The following is a 23,351-nucleotide window of genomic DNA, read 5'->3' on the forward strand; positions in this document are numbered from 1 at the left end:
GAGATGTCGCTGAAGATGCTGGCAGTGATAAACAGTGATGTTACAAATTGTGACGATAAAATATTGTATGAAAAATAAAAAATGTTTCTGTTAAACTCCAGAATTAATGATGTTATTAAAATTTTAAATGTCAAATATTTGTAATTCATCCAATATATATATTGGCCGGCACAATGACAAATCAGAGTTCGGAAGAAATGGTTATTAAAACATAACAACAGGTGTGCGAGTGTTTTACGATCGGTTGCATCGCATGTTAGTCGATGAATAGAAGCAACTCGAGATATGAATTCAAATAAAAACTGTGTGGTATTTATCCACTTACATGTTTGCTTGGGTTCGTCGTACTAATCAAATAATTCACGAAAAAGGATTGTGCAGCAGTGTTGTAACATTTACATTAATTTTTATTATTTATCAGCAGTTACAAACCCTTGCGAGTTCATCACAGAGATATTAACCTTTCATTTGTGTGTTGCTACAACATTTCCAATGTTTGCTGGCTCTCAGTGCATTAATATTTTTATTGCTGTACATTTTTGTGGTTATTTTCGTTAGGAGAGCGAGTGCTCATAAACTTTTCTGCTATTAATTATGCCTGAGAAAAATTTGTGTGCTGATTACATGTTATAAGTTTACATGGTTACAAGTTTACATGGTTACAAGTTTACATGGTTACAAGTTTACATGGTTGCATGTTTACATGGTTACAAAGTTATCTGGTTACAAGTTTACATGGTTACAAGTTTACATGGTTGAATGTTTAAATGGTTACAAGTTTACATGGTTACAAGTTTACATGGTTACAAGTTTACATGGTTACAAGTTTACATGGTTGCATGTTTACATGGTTACAAAGTTACCTGGTTACAAGTTTACATGGTTACAAGTTTACATGGTTACTTTTTCATGTATTTCTTCTCTCTTTCGATCAACACACCAACATGTTTTTTAACTAGAAAAAATTACCCTTCTGTATTTATCATAATTGACCTTTAACCTTTAACCTTAATGTGTGTCTAACAAATTTGTCGTACGCTGTTGAAATTGTGTCCATAAAATTCAACACACAGATCGAAATAATTAACAGCTTGAAATATTTGCGAAAAAACGCAACGATGTAATTTTGACGGCACGGAAATGAAGGGATAAAACGCAATTATTATGTATGCTGTTTAATATTGTTTGAAGTGCAAGCCATGCTCCACAATCACAACACATAACTTGCAGGCATTCAAGTCCACTTCACCGTCCTTATCTATTACCATTCTATTGAATTGTAAATATATAAAAACAGTTTCATAATAAAATGAAAATTGTATAAACATTTTCATAACAAACACAACCTCCTAATTGTTTAAAAATTAATCCGTAATCATAAGATAACAAAATTCATACGATGAAGGAGGAGTGTTTGTTGTTGGGTGGGGAGATGTTTGGTGTGTGGTGGTTATTGAGGGTGGGGACTGTTAGGAGAAAAATTGAGATGGTGACACATGAAGTTGGTGACAGTGATAAGATGACAACAACGATAACAATGATGAAGGTGATGATGATGAGAATAGTGATGATGACGATGACGGTGGTAATGATAATGATGATGGCGATGAAAATACAGGTGATGATGATGGTGGTGATGAAAATACAGGTGATGATAATGATGGTGGTGATGATAGTGATGATGACGGCAGTGATGATAGATAAATATGGCGGCGACAAGAATGACTCACCTGCACATTTGCATATTTTGCATCCATCTTCATTGGTCTGGAAGCCAGGCAGGCACTTCTTGTTGCAGACAAGTTGAGGGCAGAGGTTACAGACGCAGAGGAAGCATCCATCGTCATCGACCTGACGACCGTAGAGGCAGTTGAGGCGGCAGTCGTTGAGTTTGGGGCAGGCAGGAATCAGCGGGTACTCGCTGAGTGTCGTCGGTAGGAGGTTCAGCGAAGTGGTGGTCTTTGTTTTGTAAGTCTTGGGATCGTTCGCACATATGCAAACAGGGACCTTGTTCTTCTTCACGAATCCGAATGGGCACTTGAGTCTGCAGGGTGCTGCCGCTGTGTGCGTCAGTCAGGTTGTTTTTCAATTCATTCATCACGGCCGGCACACAACATTGCGAATCGTTAATCGTTATAATGTTCATTAAGACAAATGAGCAATATTTGAGACCAGCCTCACAGAATCAACCAGCCGTTAAAAACAAAAGAACGCAATTAATTGCTAGATGGCAAAAATTTTAATTTAATGAATATTTCAACGACTTTTAAAAATGCATGATTGTGTGGCGTGAAACATTCCCAAAACATTAGACAGATCCTCTTACGTTGCATGGTGTCTTGATTATCTTGCGCGTCCAGGGTATCTCCGATGGTGGATATAATGTTCTCATCTGAGAATCAATTTTAAACAAATTGTTATCATCATTGTTAAGTTATCACCCAGCACTATCATCCTCTTCAACCGCCAAACAGTCACGTCAATGCGTCGGCCATAATTTCAACATTCCGTCACACGATTCAATGCTTTATTAGATATCATTTGTTATCATTTGTTATCATTTGTTATCATTTGTTATCATTTAATTATCATCCTCTGGCGTCATCATGAACAACAATATCATTGTTATCACCACCATCTTCGGTATCGTCATCGCCGTCAACATCACCACCACCACCACCACCACCACCACCACCACCACCACCACCACCACCATCATCTTCATCACACTCATGCACGTTTATCAGTTGGGAGGACTATTTATAGCCTGAAGAACGCTCCTCGAGTCAACAAATCATTCTTATTGTCGCCAGCCTAATCGCTGACGTTGTGTGAGCGGCGCCAACGAACGCTCGTAGGCTGGCTGCCTGTCGCTCTTATCAGCAAGTGCCTCATCCTCATGTTCTTGTTGTTATTAACATTTCGTACATTTGTGCAATCAATCAGATAATCAATCAATCATTTATTCATTCACTCATTCATTCGTTCATTCATTCAGTCAAGCAGGCAATCAATCAATCGCAACATATCGTAGTAACGATGCAACACTCTTCAGTCAGAAGCATATACAATTTATTAGTTTTAATGGATTTTTCTTTGAAAATTTCTTCAAGTAATTATTCCTAATTTTGAAGCAAAGCTGTTTAAATTGGAAGATGTCATCAAAAGCGTGCGAACGAAACTTACGGAGCGCAGAATGATAACAACGACCTGCACCAAGTATCAAAGATACTCTCACACAGATGCTCCAACATCTGAGGAATATAAAGGAACAGGTTTTGTTTGTTTGTTTGTATGTATGTATGTATATGTATGTATGTGTGTGTGTGTATGCATATATGTACGCGTGCATGCAGATATGCATGCACGCATGGATGTATTTCAAATCATCGAAAAAAAAAGAACGAATAAATAAGTAAAGTTAGCAATTGAACGAAACAATGTACGATTGAATGAATGAGTAAATAAATGAATGAATGAATGGACTAGTGAATGAACAAATGAATGGACGAGTAAATGAATGAACGAATGAATGAGCGATAAATGAAGGATTATTTGAAGCATTCCAGAAGTAAGTTGAACGTTAAAATGTCTGTCAATGAAAGTCGCCAGTGAACGGAGACGAAATCAGCCCGCCTAGATAAGATAGATGATGATGATGATGACGACAATAATGATGATGACGAGATGATGATAATGATGATGACGAGATGATGACGACGATAATAATGATGATGATGACGACGAGATGATGATGATGATAACGATGTTGATGAGAATGATGACGATGATGATGAAAATGATGATGACGATGATGAAGAGATGATGATGATGATGATGGTGATGATGATGATAACGATGATGATGATAATGATGATGACGATGATAATGAAGATGATGATGATGATGACGATGAAGAGATGATGATGACGATGATGATAATAAAAATGATGACGACGATGATGATGATGACGACGACGACAATGGTTATGATGACGATGATAGTGAAGATGATGACGACGACGATGATGATAAACTAAACAATGACGAAATAGTTGAGATAACTTAAGTGACTGTTAGCAAAAAATCATATCCTTTAAACAACAACAACAACAGTAATAATATTAATATTATTATAAAAAAACAACTATAATGTTAATAATAAAAATATAACACCTATAATAACAGTAATAATAAATAAATAATTATTAAGTGTTTCTGAAAGAAACCTACTTATAATAATTAATGCATAATTACGTTTAACAATAAAAGTTATCAATATTATTATTATTATTATTATTATAGTTAATTATAGTTAATTATTACTGTTGTTGTGGATGTTTAAGCTGTTATTTTAATTGCGATTGTTTATAGTTGTTAAAAATGAGCACTTGAATTGGAATTAACGTTAGGAATGCGAGCTATTTCATTGGGAGACATCAGTGGTGTGCTGTCAGGAATTGCGAGTAGGCTTCGTGTTCATGTTCTTTCATGTTCATGTTCATATGTATGTTCATGTTCATATTTATGTTCATTCCTTCGTGTGTATGCCCATTCATCATTATGTATCTTTTTATGTTCAATCATGTTCACGTTCATGATCATGGTTATGTTTGTTAATGTTCATTTATTTATTTACGTTTGTATTGTTCATCCAAGCAGACGCACGTTCATAACTGATGGTGACCATTTTAGAAAGTTAACTCAGAACGATTACAAACAAGCAAGAATAAACTTTGTGAATGTATAGAAAACCGTTTTACAAATGTGACTGTGAACGTTGAGGATGAACGCGAGGATGAACGTAGTATAAACATGAAGATGAACATAGCATGGACAGAAGGATGAACATTGTGTGAACGTGAGTGTGCACGTTTTATTAATATAAGTATGAATACGTATTGCGTGAACGTGAGGATGAACATTATATACAAGTGAAGATGAACACTGTATGAACATTGTATGAACATTGAATGAACAAGAACATGAAAGTAGTGCGAACGTGAGGATGAACATTTCGCAAGTGTGAGAGTAAACGAACGCTGCATGAACATCTATTTATTTTTCACAACCGTGTGAGATTTCATGCGGACTATTTATATCGCTTTTTGAAAGCATCCTAAATTATACTCGGTCGTTTGAAGTGGCTTCTAATTTAAGGCTCCGAATATTTCAAATATATAAACTTTTAAAGTTGTAAATTTCTTTCAATGCCTTATTTAATGTCTGAAATCAAATATTATCAATTGCTATCAAATGCCATCACCTACTTCCAACTACTGTTAGGTATCATCAAATATTGTTGGGTATCATCAAATATTAATAAGTATCATCAAATATCAATAAGTATCATCAAATATTAATAAGTATCATTAAATATTGTTAGATATATCCAAATATTGTTTAAAATCAAATATTATTGGAAAAAACATTTCAAAAATTGAAATGACACGAAACACTTATTCATTCATTCATTCATCATTCATTCATTCATTCATTCATTCATTCATTCATTCCTTCTTTCATTCATTCATTCATTCATTCCCATCATATTACATCTCATCAAATTGTATCCCTTCATTACATTACACTCAAATTACATTGCATTCCATACATTATATAGCATTACGATGCATTTCATTAATAAAAATTTAATGATAATAACGAAAAATTGTTCTGTATGTACGTATCTAAACATGAAGAACGCCCCACAGAAGCGCAAAACATGCATTTGAAACCGGACTTCGCGAGTTTTCTTCTGCAGAAATACAAAATTGACAAACAGATGAATGTAAATCTCAGTAAACAAGAGAACCAACGTGACTGTTGCGTGCGCGTGTGCGCGTGTGCGTCGTCATTTTCAGTTTAATTTTATAATTATAAATATTATAAGGTATATTAATGAAACATTTTTCGATCTAAAAATTAATTAATTTTCAAAACTATTTGTGTGGATTGGTTGATACTTCGTTTCAGGATATCAGTCAAATATAAGTCTAGCTAGTTGTGTGAAACATTCAGTTTGCCATAAAAAAAACCTCCATGCCAACTAACTAAATATCAAATGTTAATTAATTCAGATTAATTCAAACGAATCGTGCAAGTATGATTCATAAAATTGTTTCGAGAAGTTCAGCAATTGTTCAGCAGTTTTATTTCTATTCATTCAAACACTTTTTAAATCGCTGAATTAAAATTAATTATTATTACTACTAACATTGTTGTTGTTGTTATTACTATTATTATTTATAAGTATTATTATTTATTATTATTATTATTATTACGAATTCCACTTGAACAATATTCTCATCCAGCCATTCAGACAGATAATTTATTTAATATGATTTAAACCAATCACTTTTAATTAATTAAAGACAGACAGATCAGTGTATGATGATGATGATGATGACAATAACGATGATGATGATGATGACGGTGATGATGTAGATGAGGACGGTGATGATGATGTTGAAACAAATTGGTGGCAGTGAGGATGAGAAGAGTAACAACCACTACATCGATCGGCCTTCATAATCTTTCGCTATAAACTTTACACTCAAAAACGTCATCATCATCACGATCATCATCATCCTCACAATCATCATCATCATCCTCACAATCATCATCATCATCCTCACAATCATCATCATCATCCTCACAATCATCATCCTCACAATCATCATCATCATCACAATCATCATCATCACAATCATCATCATCACAATCATCATCATCATTCTCATCATCATCATCTTCATCGTTACAGACCACACTCACTCCTTTCAAAAGGGTGTGATCACTTTAGCAAAAAAGTTGTCACAATAAGCAGACTTCAGGCCTCTCGTAACTCGAATGCACTCATTATTTATATTTATCGCTTGAATTTTCATTCATGGACGCTCGTGTGATACTTGCATGCCGCTTCAGTTTCAACCTTCAGCCATTCAAATTCTCTTACAAAAATGTTTCATCATCATTCAACGTATTTATAAATATTTATAACAATGTGTTGGTATTACGCTGATATGCCAGCAAAAAATTCACATAAAATTTTAAATGTTCAAAACTCGATTAGACTTTTTTTAATCTGATGGCAGAGATTCTCTCGTTACTCAACTCTGCAAATTTAAAACCTCTTTCTACGAGTCCACATCCTAACAAACACGCTTATCAAGAGGAGAAAAAGAATAACCAAGCTCAACACTGTCCGTCTTAGCAAGGTCCAGAAGTAAATTTTTACATATTTGCAACACCATCGCCGTCATCATGATCATCACCTTCTTTATAATCACAACCACCACCGCCACCACAACCTTCATTCACTTTTACCACCACCACTACCAACATCATCATCATCATCTTCAACATCATCGTCACAATCATTCCAATCCTCCTCCTCCTCATCATCCTCCTCTTTCAAACTCACTGTTATCGCAGACAGGACAGCACTGTCCAGGGACCTCTCTGGGGTGGGCACAGTTGGTCTGGCACATCTCAGCGAAGCAGTGAGTCACCCCCGCCTCACACTTGCACAGCGTGCAGTTGTCCTGCGACCATGTCTGCCCGTTCTCGAAAAATCTCTTCACCACATCGTCGAAACATCCTGGCAGGGGAATGATATCAGTTGGTGCAAAGGTTGTTTGCTGATTGAAAGGTTGGTTGATTGGTTCAGTGCTTATTAAATAGCCGTTTAGTTGATTGATTGATTGTTTCATTGCTTGTTAGATAATTAGCCGATTGATTATATTAATTGGTTGGTTGGTTTGTTGGTTGGAAATGTTTGAATATTGTTCAATTATTGTTGGTATTTCAGATTTAAACGTATTCAGGTATTGCAATGAAAATTTAATTTGAAACGTCATCAGACGGTTCAACCCAACCATAAAACATCCAACATATCAAATCGAACAAGGCAAACTTTTTAAAAATTGTTTCATAAAAACGTCAACAGAACAGAACTCGACGCGAACACGTGGAACGCCACCGACCTCTGCATGTTTTGCAACAGGAGTCGTTACTGGAGAGGGCCATCCACTCGCACGATTCAGGCTCCCGACAGGCCACCTCACTGCAAGAAAGTATCCACTGCTTGCATTTGCATCTCGTGCAGGGCTCGATCATCAGCTCCTCGCCATCTTTTATTATTTTATCTTTGTAGGAGCACGTCATTGAGATTTCTGTGGTGGGTGGGTAGTTGGTTGGTTGGTTGGTTGGTTGGCTGATTGGTTGGTTGGTTGCTTGATTCACTGATTAATTTGTTTGTTTGTTTGTTTGCTCAATTGTTAGATAAAATAATTTATTAGTTAGTGATGACATTGCATTATAAAAACAAAACTTCTATAACCATGACAATTATCTCAATTGAATGATGATGAAACATTTTTGTAAGAAAATGTGGAAGACTGAAAGTTGAAGTTGAAGCCACATGCAAATTGTTGTGGCATGTTATTGTTGTTGTTGTTGCTGCTGTTGTTGTTGTGGCATGTAGTTGTTGTTGCTGTTGTGGCATGTTGTTGTTATTGCTGTTGTTTTTGTGGCATGTTGTTGTTGTTGCTGTTGATGCTGTATGTTTTTTTTGGATGTTATGTAGTGTTGTGTTGTTGTATATGTTGATGCTTACATGGTTGCTTAATGTTGTGTGATATGTCTACCTTGATTTATAAACCTATGACCTATGATATCAGCGAAACCAATGTCTTAAACAATGTCTTTTTCATTATTATAAAGTTCTATTGAGTCAAATTGGCCCTTGTTTCAAGACTGGAAAAATTATTATAAACATGAAATGGCTGAAAAGAATTTTAATTTAAATCTGATGATGATTTGGGAGATTTCAACATTCATCATCCTCATCAACATCGCCATCATCATCAGCATACTCATCAGCATCATCATCATCATCATCACCATCACCTCCACTACCACCACTCCCATCATCCTCATCACCACGACCACCATCATCATCACCATCATAATAATCACCGTCATCATAATCATCATCATCGCCATCACCTCCACCATCATCATCATCACCGCCATCATCATCAGCAGCAGCAGCGGCAGCAGAATGAGATGGCAATATTCGAACAATAACAAACATTTTTATGATTTATCTCCTCAACCTTTAATTTAAATTAAATAAAATAAATTTGTAGATTAATCAACTCTTCTACATTGTTTTACTTTCCATCAGCGCTTCTAATACAATTGCTACTGACGTTGCTGCTGTTACGACCGCTACTACAACACATACTGAAGTTTATGAAAACGTTTTCAGCCGATAGAAGGTACGAAATTTCACAAAAATCAAACTTTTTAAAAATAATATCATGGAAAAACAAAAAAAATGATAGAGTGATTACTACCATTGACGCATTCGTAGACATCGCAGCATGATCCAGGGAGGGAAGTGCCCACCCGCACCTTCTTCATCACCTGCCCCCCTCCACACTCCAGTGTCGGAATCTCGCAATCCTCCTTCGGCTTGCAACTACATCTGACGAAAATTATAAATGAATGAGTAAATGAGTGAATCAATGAATGAGTGAATGAATGAATGAATAAGTGAATGAATGAGTGAGTAAATAAATGAATGAACAAATGAACGGACGAACAAATGAATAAGAAAATTGAAAATAAAAAAAAAGATTCAACAAACAAACAAACAATGAATGGCAAATAGGGAAAAAGATTAAATAAATAAATATTCATCTGTAGCTATATGTGCAATATCTCCAGGCCAGGCATACACACACAGACAGACACATAAACAGACACATATACAAGAACACACACACACAAAACACATGCAGAGGCACACAGAAACGCATAAAGAAACAACCAGACTCGAGTAGTACGTACATTGCTATCTGCAATAAAACCAAGCCAACACCAAGCAATGAATTTACTACGATAAACAAAACAGAGGGAAGTGTGCTCACTCCCTCATCGTCATCACCCCCATCATTACCACCATCATCATCCCCATCATCATCACCATCATCATCACCATCGCCATCATTATCATCATTAATATCATCATTTTCAAAGTCAACATTCTCATCATTATATTATTCATATTATTATCAAGCAGTTTATAACACTGACTAATTTCGTCATGATTATTATTAATTTCATTTCATTCCCATTAATATATAATTAATCATTCCAGCCTCCTGCATCATCCATTCATCCAATCATTACCATCATTATCATTAATATTACCACCATCATCATTAATATTACCATATCTTCTGCCATCACCACTGTTGGCATTTAACTTCGGCTATTTACTAAGCAGGGAAAGTATTCAATACAATCAAAAGAACCACTTTTAATGAAACAAACAACTCCGCCCACACTTGCTAAACTAACTGGTGCACTTTTGAACATTTGATAGATCCCACCTTGCTGGTTATATAAAAAAGAAACTACAAAACGGCATCTTCACTAGCGTCTGTTTATGAAATTGTGTAAAACTAACTGATGATGTTGCTAGCCCACTAAGGACATGTTCATCACGCGCGCAGGCAGTAAGAACAGATTTTAAAAAATTATCCTCAAATAAAAAGCATCCCAGTTGCTCGAGAGTTATTTGTGGAAGTGAAAAAGGAGCACCATTAATTTAAGTTCGGTGCGCCATTAAGACGTTCTCTCTCTCTCTCTTTCTCTATCTTTTTTCTCACTCTTTCTTTTTCTTACTCTCTCTCTCTCTCTCTCTTTTATTCATTTACGAGCAAAAACTTAATTGAACAAAAAAGAATCCAAGAATTACTGAATACTATATAAAAATTATAAACCACCCCATGCATGCATGCATATCTTACTGGAAACTTGAAACTTGTTAGCGAAACAAAATGAAACGAAACAAACATTCAGAAGGTCGATGATGAATTCATATTATGGTTTTAAATCGTCATTTATTTTGTTTTGTTTTTAGCGTAGCACATTCATCACAAATTTTTCGAACGTTTTAATTAATTTTCAATAATTATGTGACAAATAACTCACTTGGAGCGTTAAAAATGAGGCAGGAATCAATTTTGATCGCTTGTCACAATGTAACCGTTGATTTATTACAACTGAACTAACTTAAGGAAAGTCAATAATTGGAGGGAAAAAAACAAAATAATAAAACGTCATCAAAAGAGAAGAGTCAGTGCGAGAACAGTTTAAAATATGCATTGGTAGATATAAAACATAGATGTACATTAAGTCAAGAATTGATTTTTAACAACATACACAATTGCAATAAACAAAACAAACATACAAACATGCAATCCTACATACATACATAAAAGCAAACAAACAAAACAAACAAACAGTTGACTGTGCAAACGGATGCAATGGGCAATACACATTCATCACGTGAACATGCCACATAAACCTGCACATATGACACTTTCAAGTTGACGTACGAACAAATGCATACATGCAAACACTCACGTACAAATGAACAAACACTTCTGATACTTTAAAACGCTCATCTTACCCAACCAACCACGCCCAGCTCAATCACACTGAGATGATTAAGAGAGAGAGAGAGAGAGAGAGAGAGAGAGAGAGAGAGAGAGAGAAAAGAAAGAGGGAGAGAGAGAGGGAGAGAAAAAGAAAGAGGGAGAGAGAGAGGGAGAGAAAGGGAGTGAGAGGGAGAGAAAGAAAAAGACAGAGAGAGATAGAGATAGATAGAGATATATGATGTCGAAAACCAGCAGTGACATATACAACTACAGATAGAAATACAAACATCAGCGAAGCAAAGAAGGAAGCATAATGTTGCAAACAGAGACATGCAAAACAATTATAAAAAAGCATTTCACTAAAAAAAAATTCAAACATTTCCATATCGGCGAGCTGAAACTTTAACATGGGTTTTAGTTTTACGCTGCTACATTACAAACAAATTCATCGACGACGATACTAAAGTGGCGTAAATTTACATTTAAACAACAGTCAGAGAACATTGCCAGCTGACAATGAAATTTATTTTTTATTGCAAACACCGTGCAAACCGTTCGTCAGTGTTCACACTTTCATTTCAACAAATGAAATTGGTTTGGTAACAAATCAAATAATTAATTAAATTAAAATCAAGCCTGAGTAAAATCATGAGCAACTTTTTTGCATTCACTCATTTATTCATTTGTTCATTCGTTCGTTCGTTTGTTTATTCATTCATTTGTTCGTTCATTCATTCATTCATTCATTCATTCATTCATTCATTCATTCATTCATTCATTCATTCATTCACTCATTCGTTCGTTCGTTCGTTCATTCGTTCATTCATTCATTCATCCATTCATTCATTCATTCATTCATTCATTCATTCATTCATTCATTCATTCATTCATTCATTCATTCATTCATTCATTCATTCATTCACTCATTCATTAATTTAAAAATAAAAATAAAAATTCAATGATTTAAATAAATAAATAAATAAGCTAATCAATTGAAGTGGAGTGAGATATGTTTTGCAGACAATCCAATTAAGAAACCTAATACAATCATTCTTCGCACGCTCCTTCCTTCTCGCGTGTTTTTCTAATCTCTTCAGGCAAATAAAACTTCACTTTGTACATTCACATACAAAAAAAAACACACACACAAACACATACAACAAGCATACAAACACATACACACACATTCAACAAACACACACACACACATACAACAAACATACACAAATATACAACAAACATACAAACACATACAAATACATACACACACATACAACAAACACACACGCACACACACACATCCAACCTACCTGTTTTAAAAAAGTGATTGAAATCTTATTTACACGCATATCCGCATATCCACATATTTTTGCAGACATTTTGTAATACAGTTAGTACATATTTAAACATTTAAATGCATAAAAGCAAAACACATGCAAGCAGAATAAAACAAGTTGATGGTGAAAAGAAATGTAACAAAACGTAGCAGTTCGTGCTGCTTATGTTGTCTAGGTTTTTTTGTTGTTAGGCTTTTTGTTGTATATGTTTTTTGTTGTTTATGTTTTTTGTTGTTTAGGCTTTTTGTTGTTTATGTTTTTTGTTGTTTAGGCTTTTTGTTGTTTATGTTTTTTGTTGTTTATGTTTTTTGTTGTTTAGGCTTTTTGTTGTTTATGTTTTTTGTTGTTTATGTTTTTTGTTGTCTATGTTTTTTGTATCGATTGATAAACGACGACCTCGACACAATTAGAGAGAAGAGAAACATCATCGTGCAATATAAACAGACAAACAGACAGGCAGGCAGGCAGTCGGAGAGGCAGGCATGATTGATAGATAACATTGCGTGTGCGTGTGCCCGCATACATTATCGAACAACTTCCAACAACACTTTACAAGGATTTGTAACACAAGGAAACTTTGTAGAACATTTTGAACGAACGAACAGCGTTCCAGTGCAGAAACAACTTTGCCACGTTTGTTCATCGGCTCGATGATCGCAAACAAAACAGGAAAATTAAGTAGAAACAATCAGAACAAAACACTAGCTAAATAGATTGCTGATAACCATACAGGTAAAACAACATCATTACAATCGATAACCAAATACGTTATTTTCATTCCAATTGATTAACCTTAACTTAGAAATGGAACCTAGAAAGAAATGTAAATTTAAAGTCAAACTGAAACCTTAACCTAACTTGGGTGCAAACGACAGCATGAGATGGGACAAAACAACGCATCATCAACCAGTTCGTTCAAAAGCAACACACGATAATCAACTTCATTGTTTAAAAGTGTTCAATCTAAGTTTTCCATGCCAATCCATATTAACCAACTTTACCACTATATCTCTTCCTCTCATTTTGTGCTGTTCCCTGTGCTGTCACAAACACACACACACACACAAACAAACAAACAAACACACACACACACACACACAAGGAAATAAACACACACACATGCATACACATATATAAAGAGTTCTGCGTTTTCGGCATTATTCAACTAACTCAACTACATGTGATCTTTATAAATAATTGTATTTATGATAGTCTAAACCCAAAATATATACAGAGATAGAGATATGATTGTTATATTTCTTTTTAATAAGTGTTTTTATTGATCATATTATAGATCTATGTTTCTTTGTTTAGTATTGATATATTCATTCAATTAATTAATAATTATTAACTTATAATAAAAATTTGTTTACATTTTTTCGAGTATATATGTGTGTATGTAATTTATGATGGAACAATTTTTGTTTTTTAGTTTATAGAAATACAAAACTTCATAATAAGCCAACAAACGCATGAACAATCAAAAAAATTTATAACAACATTATTTACTTTGCTTCTCTTCATAAATTATCAAAAGAGAAGGTTCATATTGTTTACGTGATCTGTGAATGTCTACGTGTTTGTGTGTGTGTTTGCCCTGCCTATGCTATTGCGGTGTTTGCATTAATGCGTTTGAATGCACGTATGCAAAAGTTATCATAAGCAAGTGTGGGCCCGTGCATATTTATACGCACGCACGCACATGCACGCACGCACACGCACATGCACACGATTCATACGAAAAACATCTTCAAAGTCAGACTTGCAAGAAAATTTAATTAACAGTTTTGGAAAAACGATGAACCAGATGAAACGGTGAAGCCAACTCGAGGCAAATAAATAATAACTCCTGAGATAATTTCAGCGTAGTTCCACCCCATGACCCCATTCAAATAATTTCCAAACATACGGCCCCAGGAAGCCCTTCCAGCAGCAGCAGTTGTGCCGGTAGTGCCAATCATCTGGCAGGCATCGTTCTCATCTCTCTCTGATTGTTGTGAAGCGCAACAAACGCTCGCCAATGTTGAATATTCGAAAAAAATATTTCGCGAGAAATTTCTTATTTCGAATTGATCGTTTATATTGTTTGCAAACAAAGTTTTCAATGAATGAAAATTGCTACGTTTGAATGGAATAGACATGCGGATGCAAAAGTAAAGTTAAAAAGGAAGATGGTGCATATTATATATGCCTGTCTGCGCAAATCTTAAACGCACTACAGAGGAATCTTTTTAATCTCAGCGTTTATTGTTTTTAAACGCATTTAAAGCAGTAAAAATGAGAAAATATGTGAACTAACCCCATGCTTTTCATGCAACAGATGTCAAACTCTCCGACTGGAACGAGTTCGCTGTCGTCTGGACACGTGAATGTTGAGTTGTCATTACATTGGATGCCGTAACAATATGTCTCTGTCAGGTGTGTTTGTGTGTGTGTGGTGTTTTTTGTGTGTGAGTGGTGTATGTGTGCGTGCGTGTGGTGTGTGTGTGTGTGATGAGAGAGAGAGAGAGAGAGAGAGAGATGAATAGAATATTTAACGGTAGACATTAAATTTTGATTTTGCATATTCAGGCATACGTATCTTACAAGGACAATGCCTATGTATCTACGTATGTGTGCGTGTGTACACGATTTTATGTACATGTGTACGTGATGATTCATCCGAATGCAGATAACGAGATCCAAACAGCTATAAAAAGAAATAATTAACCCAAGAAGAAATGGATCAGACAGACCTCGCAGACTTGTCAGGCTTGTAGAGTGTGGAGTAAATACACATACGCACAAATACACACACAAACACACGCAATACAAACACTTTACATATTAACACATCTATTAATAACCATATGAGTACCACATGTATGTACGTGCATAAATGTATGGATATTCACCATACTAAACAATACACATACAAGCAAACTCATAGAGACTCACAAAGAAACCTATTATTACGAATAACAGATTATATTGATACGCATCTACTTAACGTTTGTATACTGATGTAAAAACACGCAACAACACACGCGCGCACACAACTATTCAATTATGCTAATCCAGTAATTTTCATTTGACACGCATTTTTAAAATATTAAAAAAAGCTAGCAGAAATTTTGTCTAGTCCTAAAATAAGCTTCAGTCGGTTCCGCAATCATCTCATTATCAAGAGCTCCTCCACGGACTACGACAGAAATTTTTTATTTCTTTCGACATTTTACAATATTCTACGAAAAATCTTTTCAAGTTCTTGCTAGTTTTGTTTTTTCATTCTTGTATTTTTCCCTTTTTGTCTTCATTTCTGTCTATCTCTCTCTCTCTCCTTCTCTCTCTCCTTCTCTTTCTCCTCCTCTCTTTCTCTCCTTTTCTCTTTTCTCTTTCTCAAACTCTTCCTTTGCTTCTACCCTTCTTTTCAATGCTAACTTTTCAAACTTTTCATTAATCTTTCTTTCCATTTTCTTTCTTATTTTTTGATTTTCATCTTTAAAATTAGAAAAATCAGAACACTTTTTACGTTTTTTGTACATAATCGATGTGTTAAATAAATTGCTGATGTATCAAGGTGTATGTATTGATGTATCAACAAATTTCAAAACTTATCCATTGTGCTATTGTAATGACTGCAACATACAGCAAATTTGCAAGCATGTAAACAATTTATTAAACAACTTCGAAGTGAACGATACACACACTATCTCACACACACGCATACACACACGCGCGCGCACACACACACACAAACACACGCACGCACGCAAAATCTCGGTTTTTTTATATCAACTGCACATATTCTTAGAAACTCAACAGAACTTTTAGAACCATGAACAAAAACTGATTTCTATGTAGAAGCATTTGAAGTTTGCAAAACAAAAATACATCTTGCTTTTAAGCTGGAACATCTGAAAATTATTAACAAATCTTTCTAGCATGCAAAACATAAACAGACTTCAACATCTAATATGTTTGTACACGCTACGCACGTACACGGATGCTGCTAAAACGCCACGCAAGCAGCCAACATGTATACAATCTTGAAAATATAAATGCAATATGATGTAAAAATATAAAAATAAATATTGTTTGTATAGGTATACATGTGATTGTGTGTGTGTAAGTGTGTGGCATGTGTGTGATTGTTTGTGAATGTGTGTCAGTGTATGTGTGTCTGTGTAAAAGTGCTGGGTGTTAAAAATTTACAGTTTGCCAGCAGCTGAACAAACTAAACAAGCAATGGATGAATTAACTTAATAGAGCCAGTAAATACGAACGAAAGTGAAATGTTTGGTTTCGACGAATTAACTCGCATACGTACGTACATACACAAATACAACTGAAACAAAAATACCTGCACACATACCTAAGTTGATGAACAAAGGAGCAATTAATCTATGAAGCCGTAGACAATACAGAAGGCAAGAAAAGGACCTCACACAGAGGACAAACAGACACACAAACGAACACACACAACTCGCAACTGTGACTTGTGACAAACATGCTTCTTGTACTGCAACAGTTATTCGATAGTAAATAATTATCAACACACGATTCTCTTGCAGTTGCACACAAAGAAATACACATGAGCACTTTCACGAACAGAAAGGCAGTGAAACCCTATATTGAGACAAGTGTGCATAATAGAATTAATAGCCAGTGAAGATCTCACTCGAACGTAATTGTGAATGAATGGGCACACATGAAGAGCAAATAAACAAAACTGCCTTTGTTAAGTTGTTAATAATTTTGTCAATTAAAGATTATTCACATTATATTTTTTGATAGTTTAATGTGCTTTTGTAAATATCTCTATTATTTACCTTTAAAAATGTGTGTACACACGTGCGTACTACTGACCCGAGAAGAAAGAAGAAGAAAGAAGAATTGTGAAGAAATATGATCGAGAGAGAGAGAGAGAGAGAGAGAGAGAGAGAGAGAGAGAGAAAGAGTGATCAAAATGAAGAGAAGATAAAAATTTAAACGAAATGCAACTAATTAACTTCATTTCAAAATCAATTCAAATTCTAACCGGCAATTAAGTTACTTGATTTGAATAATAATTAAATGCGAACCAACCTGCATGCACCATGCACCATGCACCATGCATACCCACCTCTGGGTCTGAAGTTCAGCATGTACTAACAACACTAACAGTTACCAACAGTAATTCACAACTCCAACAAATAGATCAATCCGGGAAATCCCTCACACGCGTATTTTTAATAATACTTAACAACAAGCTAGAGTGAATTTTTAAATTAAATAAGGAAGCCTCAAATTTGAAGACCTCTCACGGCGCATTCACAACTGTTTGAACATCACCCTCTACTTCAATATAGCCACCAGCCACGATGCCAGCACGACAATGAACCTCAAAATAAATTAATGACTCCACATTTTTTTATTTTTATAAAAAAACTTAAAAAACTTCAAAGAATGGTTGATTGAATAACATCCAGTAGAAAGCAGAGAGGCGAGATTGAAATGTTTACATTCTATTTTAACAGTTTTTTTGCGCATTCTTCCAACGCATCGTAACAAGCTGGTAACACAGGCACAAAAAATTTCCAAAACACGCATGCAAATGCAAAACATTCTAGCAAATGAAGAGACTAGACAGGATGAGGACTGACTAAACAAAGCAAATCAAATGACGTCGCACTTGCTGACAATGCTAAATTTAATGGTGTTTTTGTGTGTCTGTCTTTTTGTTTATGTCTGTGGCTGCCTAGGTGGTGGTGGTGTTTTGGTTTAATAGAAAAAAGTTATACATTTCGTGTCTGTCTGTCTGCGTGTGTGTGTGTGTGTATGTGTATGTGTTTAATTTATTAATTGAAAAAACAAACATGAGTTTGTGTGGTACTTAGCATTTATTCAAAATGTTACGTTGCGTGTGGCCCTCGTTTAATGGATTGATTTTGTGCGCCAAACTGACTGATGACTTAATTAACTCACACTGTGTTGTTGTAGTGTGTTAGGTTTCAGTGTTAGCTGATTAGTTGGTTGATCAGCCAAACATTGGATTGACTGGTTGGTTGATTGATTGATTGACGTCATAATTATCACTGTATCACTTCACAATCGTCAATACGCGCATTCGGTAGGGATCCAAGGGGCGGGGGGCGGCAGAGTGAACAGTATTTGCATTAAAAGTCACGGAAAAAGTAGCGTTTATGACGTAATTTTTACTGCAATACCACAAATGTTGGCCCGACCGGTCAACACCATTCAAACATTTTCAAAATTTTTTAAAATTTCTCGACCCCGTTCACGGTTGAAAAGTTTTAAAGTTTAAACTCTGCCACCGTCAAAGTTGTCTAGATCCGCCACTGCATGCACTCATAATTTCTACCACTCAAGATTAACAGCTTCTGCTTCTCAAAACTCAAACTCAATCCAGCCAGCATCGACGACGACCACCAACCACATCATGCAGACTGACACTAATTCCACTTTATTTCCCACATTCCAACCAACATTTTTTAAAATCTTCTAAACATTTTTTTTTCTCACTACTGCCCCATTATTTTAACCTGTTGTTGAACTATTCTTCAAACTATATTTCCCTCCTCATCATCATCTTCTTCTTCTTCAACGTCTTAATTGAAATAAAACAGCATATACAATAATCATTACTACGACCATGGCAAACTATCTTCATCAATATCATAACCATCATCATCATGATCATCCTCATCACCATCAACAACGTCATCACTTCACAACTCCCATTAAAAATATTGAAGGACCACTTCAACTCAACCTACACCAAAACCATTGCAGCAACATTTTGAAAGCCGATCAAAACATAACGTTATATTAACATACGATCGAATGCTTAACAAAAATGTTGGAATTATGTTATAAATAACATAAACAAACAGCACAAACAACAACAAATAACATGAACGACGAACAGTATGAACGACGAACAGTATAAAGGACGAACACACATAAACGACGGCGAACCTTTATCAACGCAGTGGTATTTGTCGCAACATGTGCCAGGCTTCTTGGTGACGTTTTGTGAGAGTTGTAAGAACTGCGGAGGCTTGCAGAGAGTTTTGGTGTTAGGGCATGGCAAGCAGTCGCAGGTTGTGGCGTTGCTGGGATGGCCGCCGCAACATTTCTTCGCGATGATGTTCGACTCCTCCAGTTGAATCATACGCGAGTCGACGGGACAGCGAGGCTGTTCGACATACTCGTCACTGTTGCACAAGACATGCGTGCATGCTTCGTTATCGAACGAATTGTCAATGTCGTTGTTGTCGTCGTCGTCCTCGATGTTGTTGTCGATGATGTGATTATTGTGCTTGCTGCTGTCGATGTTGTTGTTTCTATTTATGTTAGGAGAGTTCAGATCTGAGGCTGTGTCCTCCTTTGACTTGTCGTCGTTGCTGCTTGCAGCCTTCGTTGGATCTCTCACGTCTGGCGTTTAAACAATGATGCAAGATAAATAAAAATATATAAACAAAAAATAATATTTAACATATATAAAAATATATAACAAAGAATCATGATAACTAAAAATATATGAATGTACCACCCATCAGAGCATCAGCAATTAAGACATCAAATTGATAACTTTCACAGTCGGAGGAAATTAATTTGAACACCTCGCAACATCAACAAAGCCATTTGTAACTTCGAATCATTGTATCAGGCATATACCAAAAACATCAAACATCATTTCGAAGAAGTTACTTGAAGACAAAAATGCTCACATATGTTGCAGAAGCATTACAAATAACTTACTTTTTATTTATTCAGAGTTGCTAACAGTTTTTTTTACTTATAAGCTTGCAACTAAACTTTTGTGGCGCCACACGATGCGGTGCAGTGCACACTCTATAGGTTGCAGACGCGGACGCAAGCACCACACCATGTCCACAAGTTTTTCTATACACTCGGACAGATGGCGATTGATCTGACGTGAGACAACGACGACAGTCTGTCTAGCCGTCGAAACTAACACGTCGACAAACTTTTTAGTTAATTGAAAATAATTTTAGAATAAAACTTTGTATACATAGCTGAAATTTTTGTATGAAAATGTTATAAAAATGATGTGAATGAAATGTTATGGACAAAGAGAGCCAACCACCAACCACCAACAATCAACTTAACAACCTACCTACCTACCCACATTCCTACCTACCTACCCACATTCCTATTTACCTACCTACCTACCTACCTACCTACCTACCTACCCACCTACCCACATACCCACCTACCTATCAGCCAGATTTTATGACGAAACAAAACAAAAAAGGGTCGTGAACATGTTAAAAATTTCACCCCCTCGTCGACGGTCAAAAAAAGTACATTTGCGGCCCGCCAAAGGTCAAATAGTTTTCAATGCGGCCCTCGCAGCAAAACGTTTGCCCACCCCTGTGCTAAACAGATTTGTGCACACTGCTAGCAATAAATTATTCAATAAGTATAAAAAAATTTTCATATAATTTGTTCATGCTCTTGTTGAATTATTACAGGCATGAAAAATGCAGATTAGTTGTTCTAATTCCCTAAAAAGTTAATTGTCTTCCCAGCGAAAGATCTAATGACTATGCGAAAGATTCGCGGTTTTACACTTTTGCGAAATACTAAAACGCAATTTGTTCTCATTTAAAGCAATTAGAGAAACTCATAAACAAAATTCATTGCAAAAAATTATTCGGCTGTCCTTCGTCTAAATTTGTCTGTAAGCAGCATATAATCCCTCCATTTTTTCATTCTTTTTCTGCTCAGTAAAATTGTTAGTAACCAATATAAGTGATGTTTAATGCAGGCACCTAACAAGATAAAGATGCCCATCATTTCATTTTGTTTCAATCAAGGATCATCACTGCATCCAATCCATCTTCCCACTGTTCAACCTAATTCCCAATTTAATAATGAACTTCAATTATTTAATTAGCTCCGAACAATGACGAACGTTAATTACAGGAATTTCTCATAAATAATAAAAGCTTGACTGCCGTTATTAAGTTAGACAATTGCGCGATCTGAACTACAAAAAAACACATCATGCTTTATTTCAATGAAATTAATATTAATGGCTTCAACTTCACCGCATTAAATTGAAATTATTATTCCAACAGGTAGTATTCAGAACGGAAATGTGAGGAATCATTTAATTGCCAGGCAGAGCTATTTTCGCAGACACATCAAGCTGGATGAAGTGCATCTATGTCTATTTATACTCGAACGCTTAAACATCCGTCTATATTTGATAAGTGATAATACATGCAGTTAGAGAAAAAATGTTCAACAACATAAGAAAGCGCAAACACGCACACACACGCACACACACATATCAACATCAACCATCAGTCAATCAAGCGGCTATTTAAACAAACACACGTTCCCTCAATCATCCGCATGTTAGCCTACGTAGAACACGAACCAATCATCCGCATGTTAGCCTACGTAGAACACGAACCAACAACTACTTTGAGTGGTGTTACTTGCCTAAATACTTTCAACGTTAAAACTTCATAGGTCAGTTATGAGTATATTACAGGTTTGAAATGAGCATCATAGAAAAGATATGTATCAGTGGTTACTCGTGACTTTATCAACCTGCTTGCTCTATATGTGAGTTTTTGTGATATAAATGCACGTTATAAGCACGTTTATTTGGAAATACATTTAATTATGAACATGCGTAGGTAGTTATATCAAAGTGATTTCATAAATTAATTATTTGACTAAAAATTCATTGTAATTATTTTGATTGACTAGTTTTCAAAAGTAGCACGAAAAAAATATTACAAAAAAAAATCCTTATACAAAACAGCTTAGCTTATATTTTTTGTTGACCTAGATTCGAATCAATTTGACCTAATTTCTTCTAATCGTTAAAATGTAATGTAAATTCTAAGGAACTAAATCTCATGTAGCTCGTTGCTTATCTGGAAAAATAGTAAGAAAAAATTTGGATATCAATCATTCATTCATTCATTCATTCATTCATTCATTCATTCATTCATTCATTCATTCATTCATTCATTCATTCATTCATTCATTCATTCATTCATTCATTCATTCATTCATTCATTCATTCATTCATTCATTCATTCATTCATTCATTCATTCATTCATTCATTCATTCATTCATTCATTCATTCATTCATTCATTCATTCATTCATTCATTCATTCATTCATTCATTCATTCATTCATTCATTCATTCATTCATTCATTCATTCATTCATTCATTCATTCATTCATTCATTCATCCATCCATTTGCTAAGCTAGTTTGTGAGCCATTCCATCAATCATTCACCGCGGCAATCAACATGATCATCATATTCAAAATCAGAAGCAAAACATAATACACTGCGTACATTGCAAAAGATCATTCATTAGTTTAGCACAAAAAGCTGTTAAACAATTTTCGATTTCACGATTTTTAAATTTTCAATTCTCACTTTCTCTCTATCCATCCATCCATCCATCCATCCATCCATCCATCCATCCATCCATCCATCCATCCATCCATCCATCCATCCATCCATCCATCCATCCATCCATCCATCCATCCATCCATCCATCCATCCAT

General features: G+C 35.3%; 3 protein-coding genes across 3 annotated transcripts; 1 reads left to right on the top strand and 2 right to left on the bottom strand.

Annotated features, from left to right (window-relative positions):
• Positions 1-1,392: 1,392 nt before the first annotated feature.
• On the bottom strand, positions 1,393-8,121 carry HELRODRAFT_161145 (hypothetical protein; the record flags this gene model as incomplete). Its single annotated transcript, XM_009021099.1, has 6 exons — positions 1,393-1,466; positions 1,731-2,060; positions 2,327-2,392; positions 2,827-2,904; positions 7,427-7,603; positions 7,989-8,121. 6 exons carry the CDS (start codon positions 8,119-8,121, stop codon positions 1,393-1,395), a joined length of 858 nt encoding a protein of 285 aa, XP_009019347.1.
• A 6,453-nt stretch (positions 8,122-14,574) lies between these two features.
• Positions 14,575-20,425, bottom strand: HELRODRAFT_161146 (hypothetical protein; the record flags this gene model as incomplete). The annotated part of the gene is made up of 4 exons (XM_009021100.1): positions 14,575-14,854; positions 15,096-15,207; positions 19,757-20,215; positions 20,404-20,425. 4 exons carry the CDS (start codon positions 20,423-20,425, stop codon positions 14,575-14,577), a joined length of 873 nt encoding a protein of 290 aa, XP_009019348.1.
• A 191-nt stretch (positions 20,426-20,616) lies between these two features.
• Positions 20,617-22,288, top strand: HELRODRAFT_161147 (hypothetical protein; the record flags this gene model as incomplete). The annotated part of the gene is made up of 4 exons (XM_009021101.1): positions 20,617-20,680; positions 21,029-21,166; positions 21,889-21,968; positions 22,121-22,288. 4 exons carry the CDS (start codon positions 20,617-20,619, stop codon positions 22,286-22,288), a joined length of 450 nt encoding a protein of 149 aa, XP_009019349.1.
• Between the last annotated feature and the right edge of the window lie 1,063 nt (positions 22,289-23,351).

The sequence above is a fragment of the Helobdella robusta genome (genome assembly GCF_000326865.2).
Source record: "Helobdella robusta unplaced genomic scaffold HELROscaffold_3, whole genome shotgun sequence".
Taxonomy (NCBI): Eukaryota; Metazoa; Annelida; class Clitellata; order Rhynchobdellida; family Glossiphoniidae; genus Helobdella; species Helobdella robusta.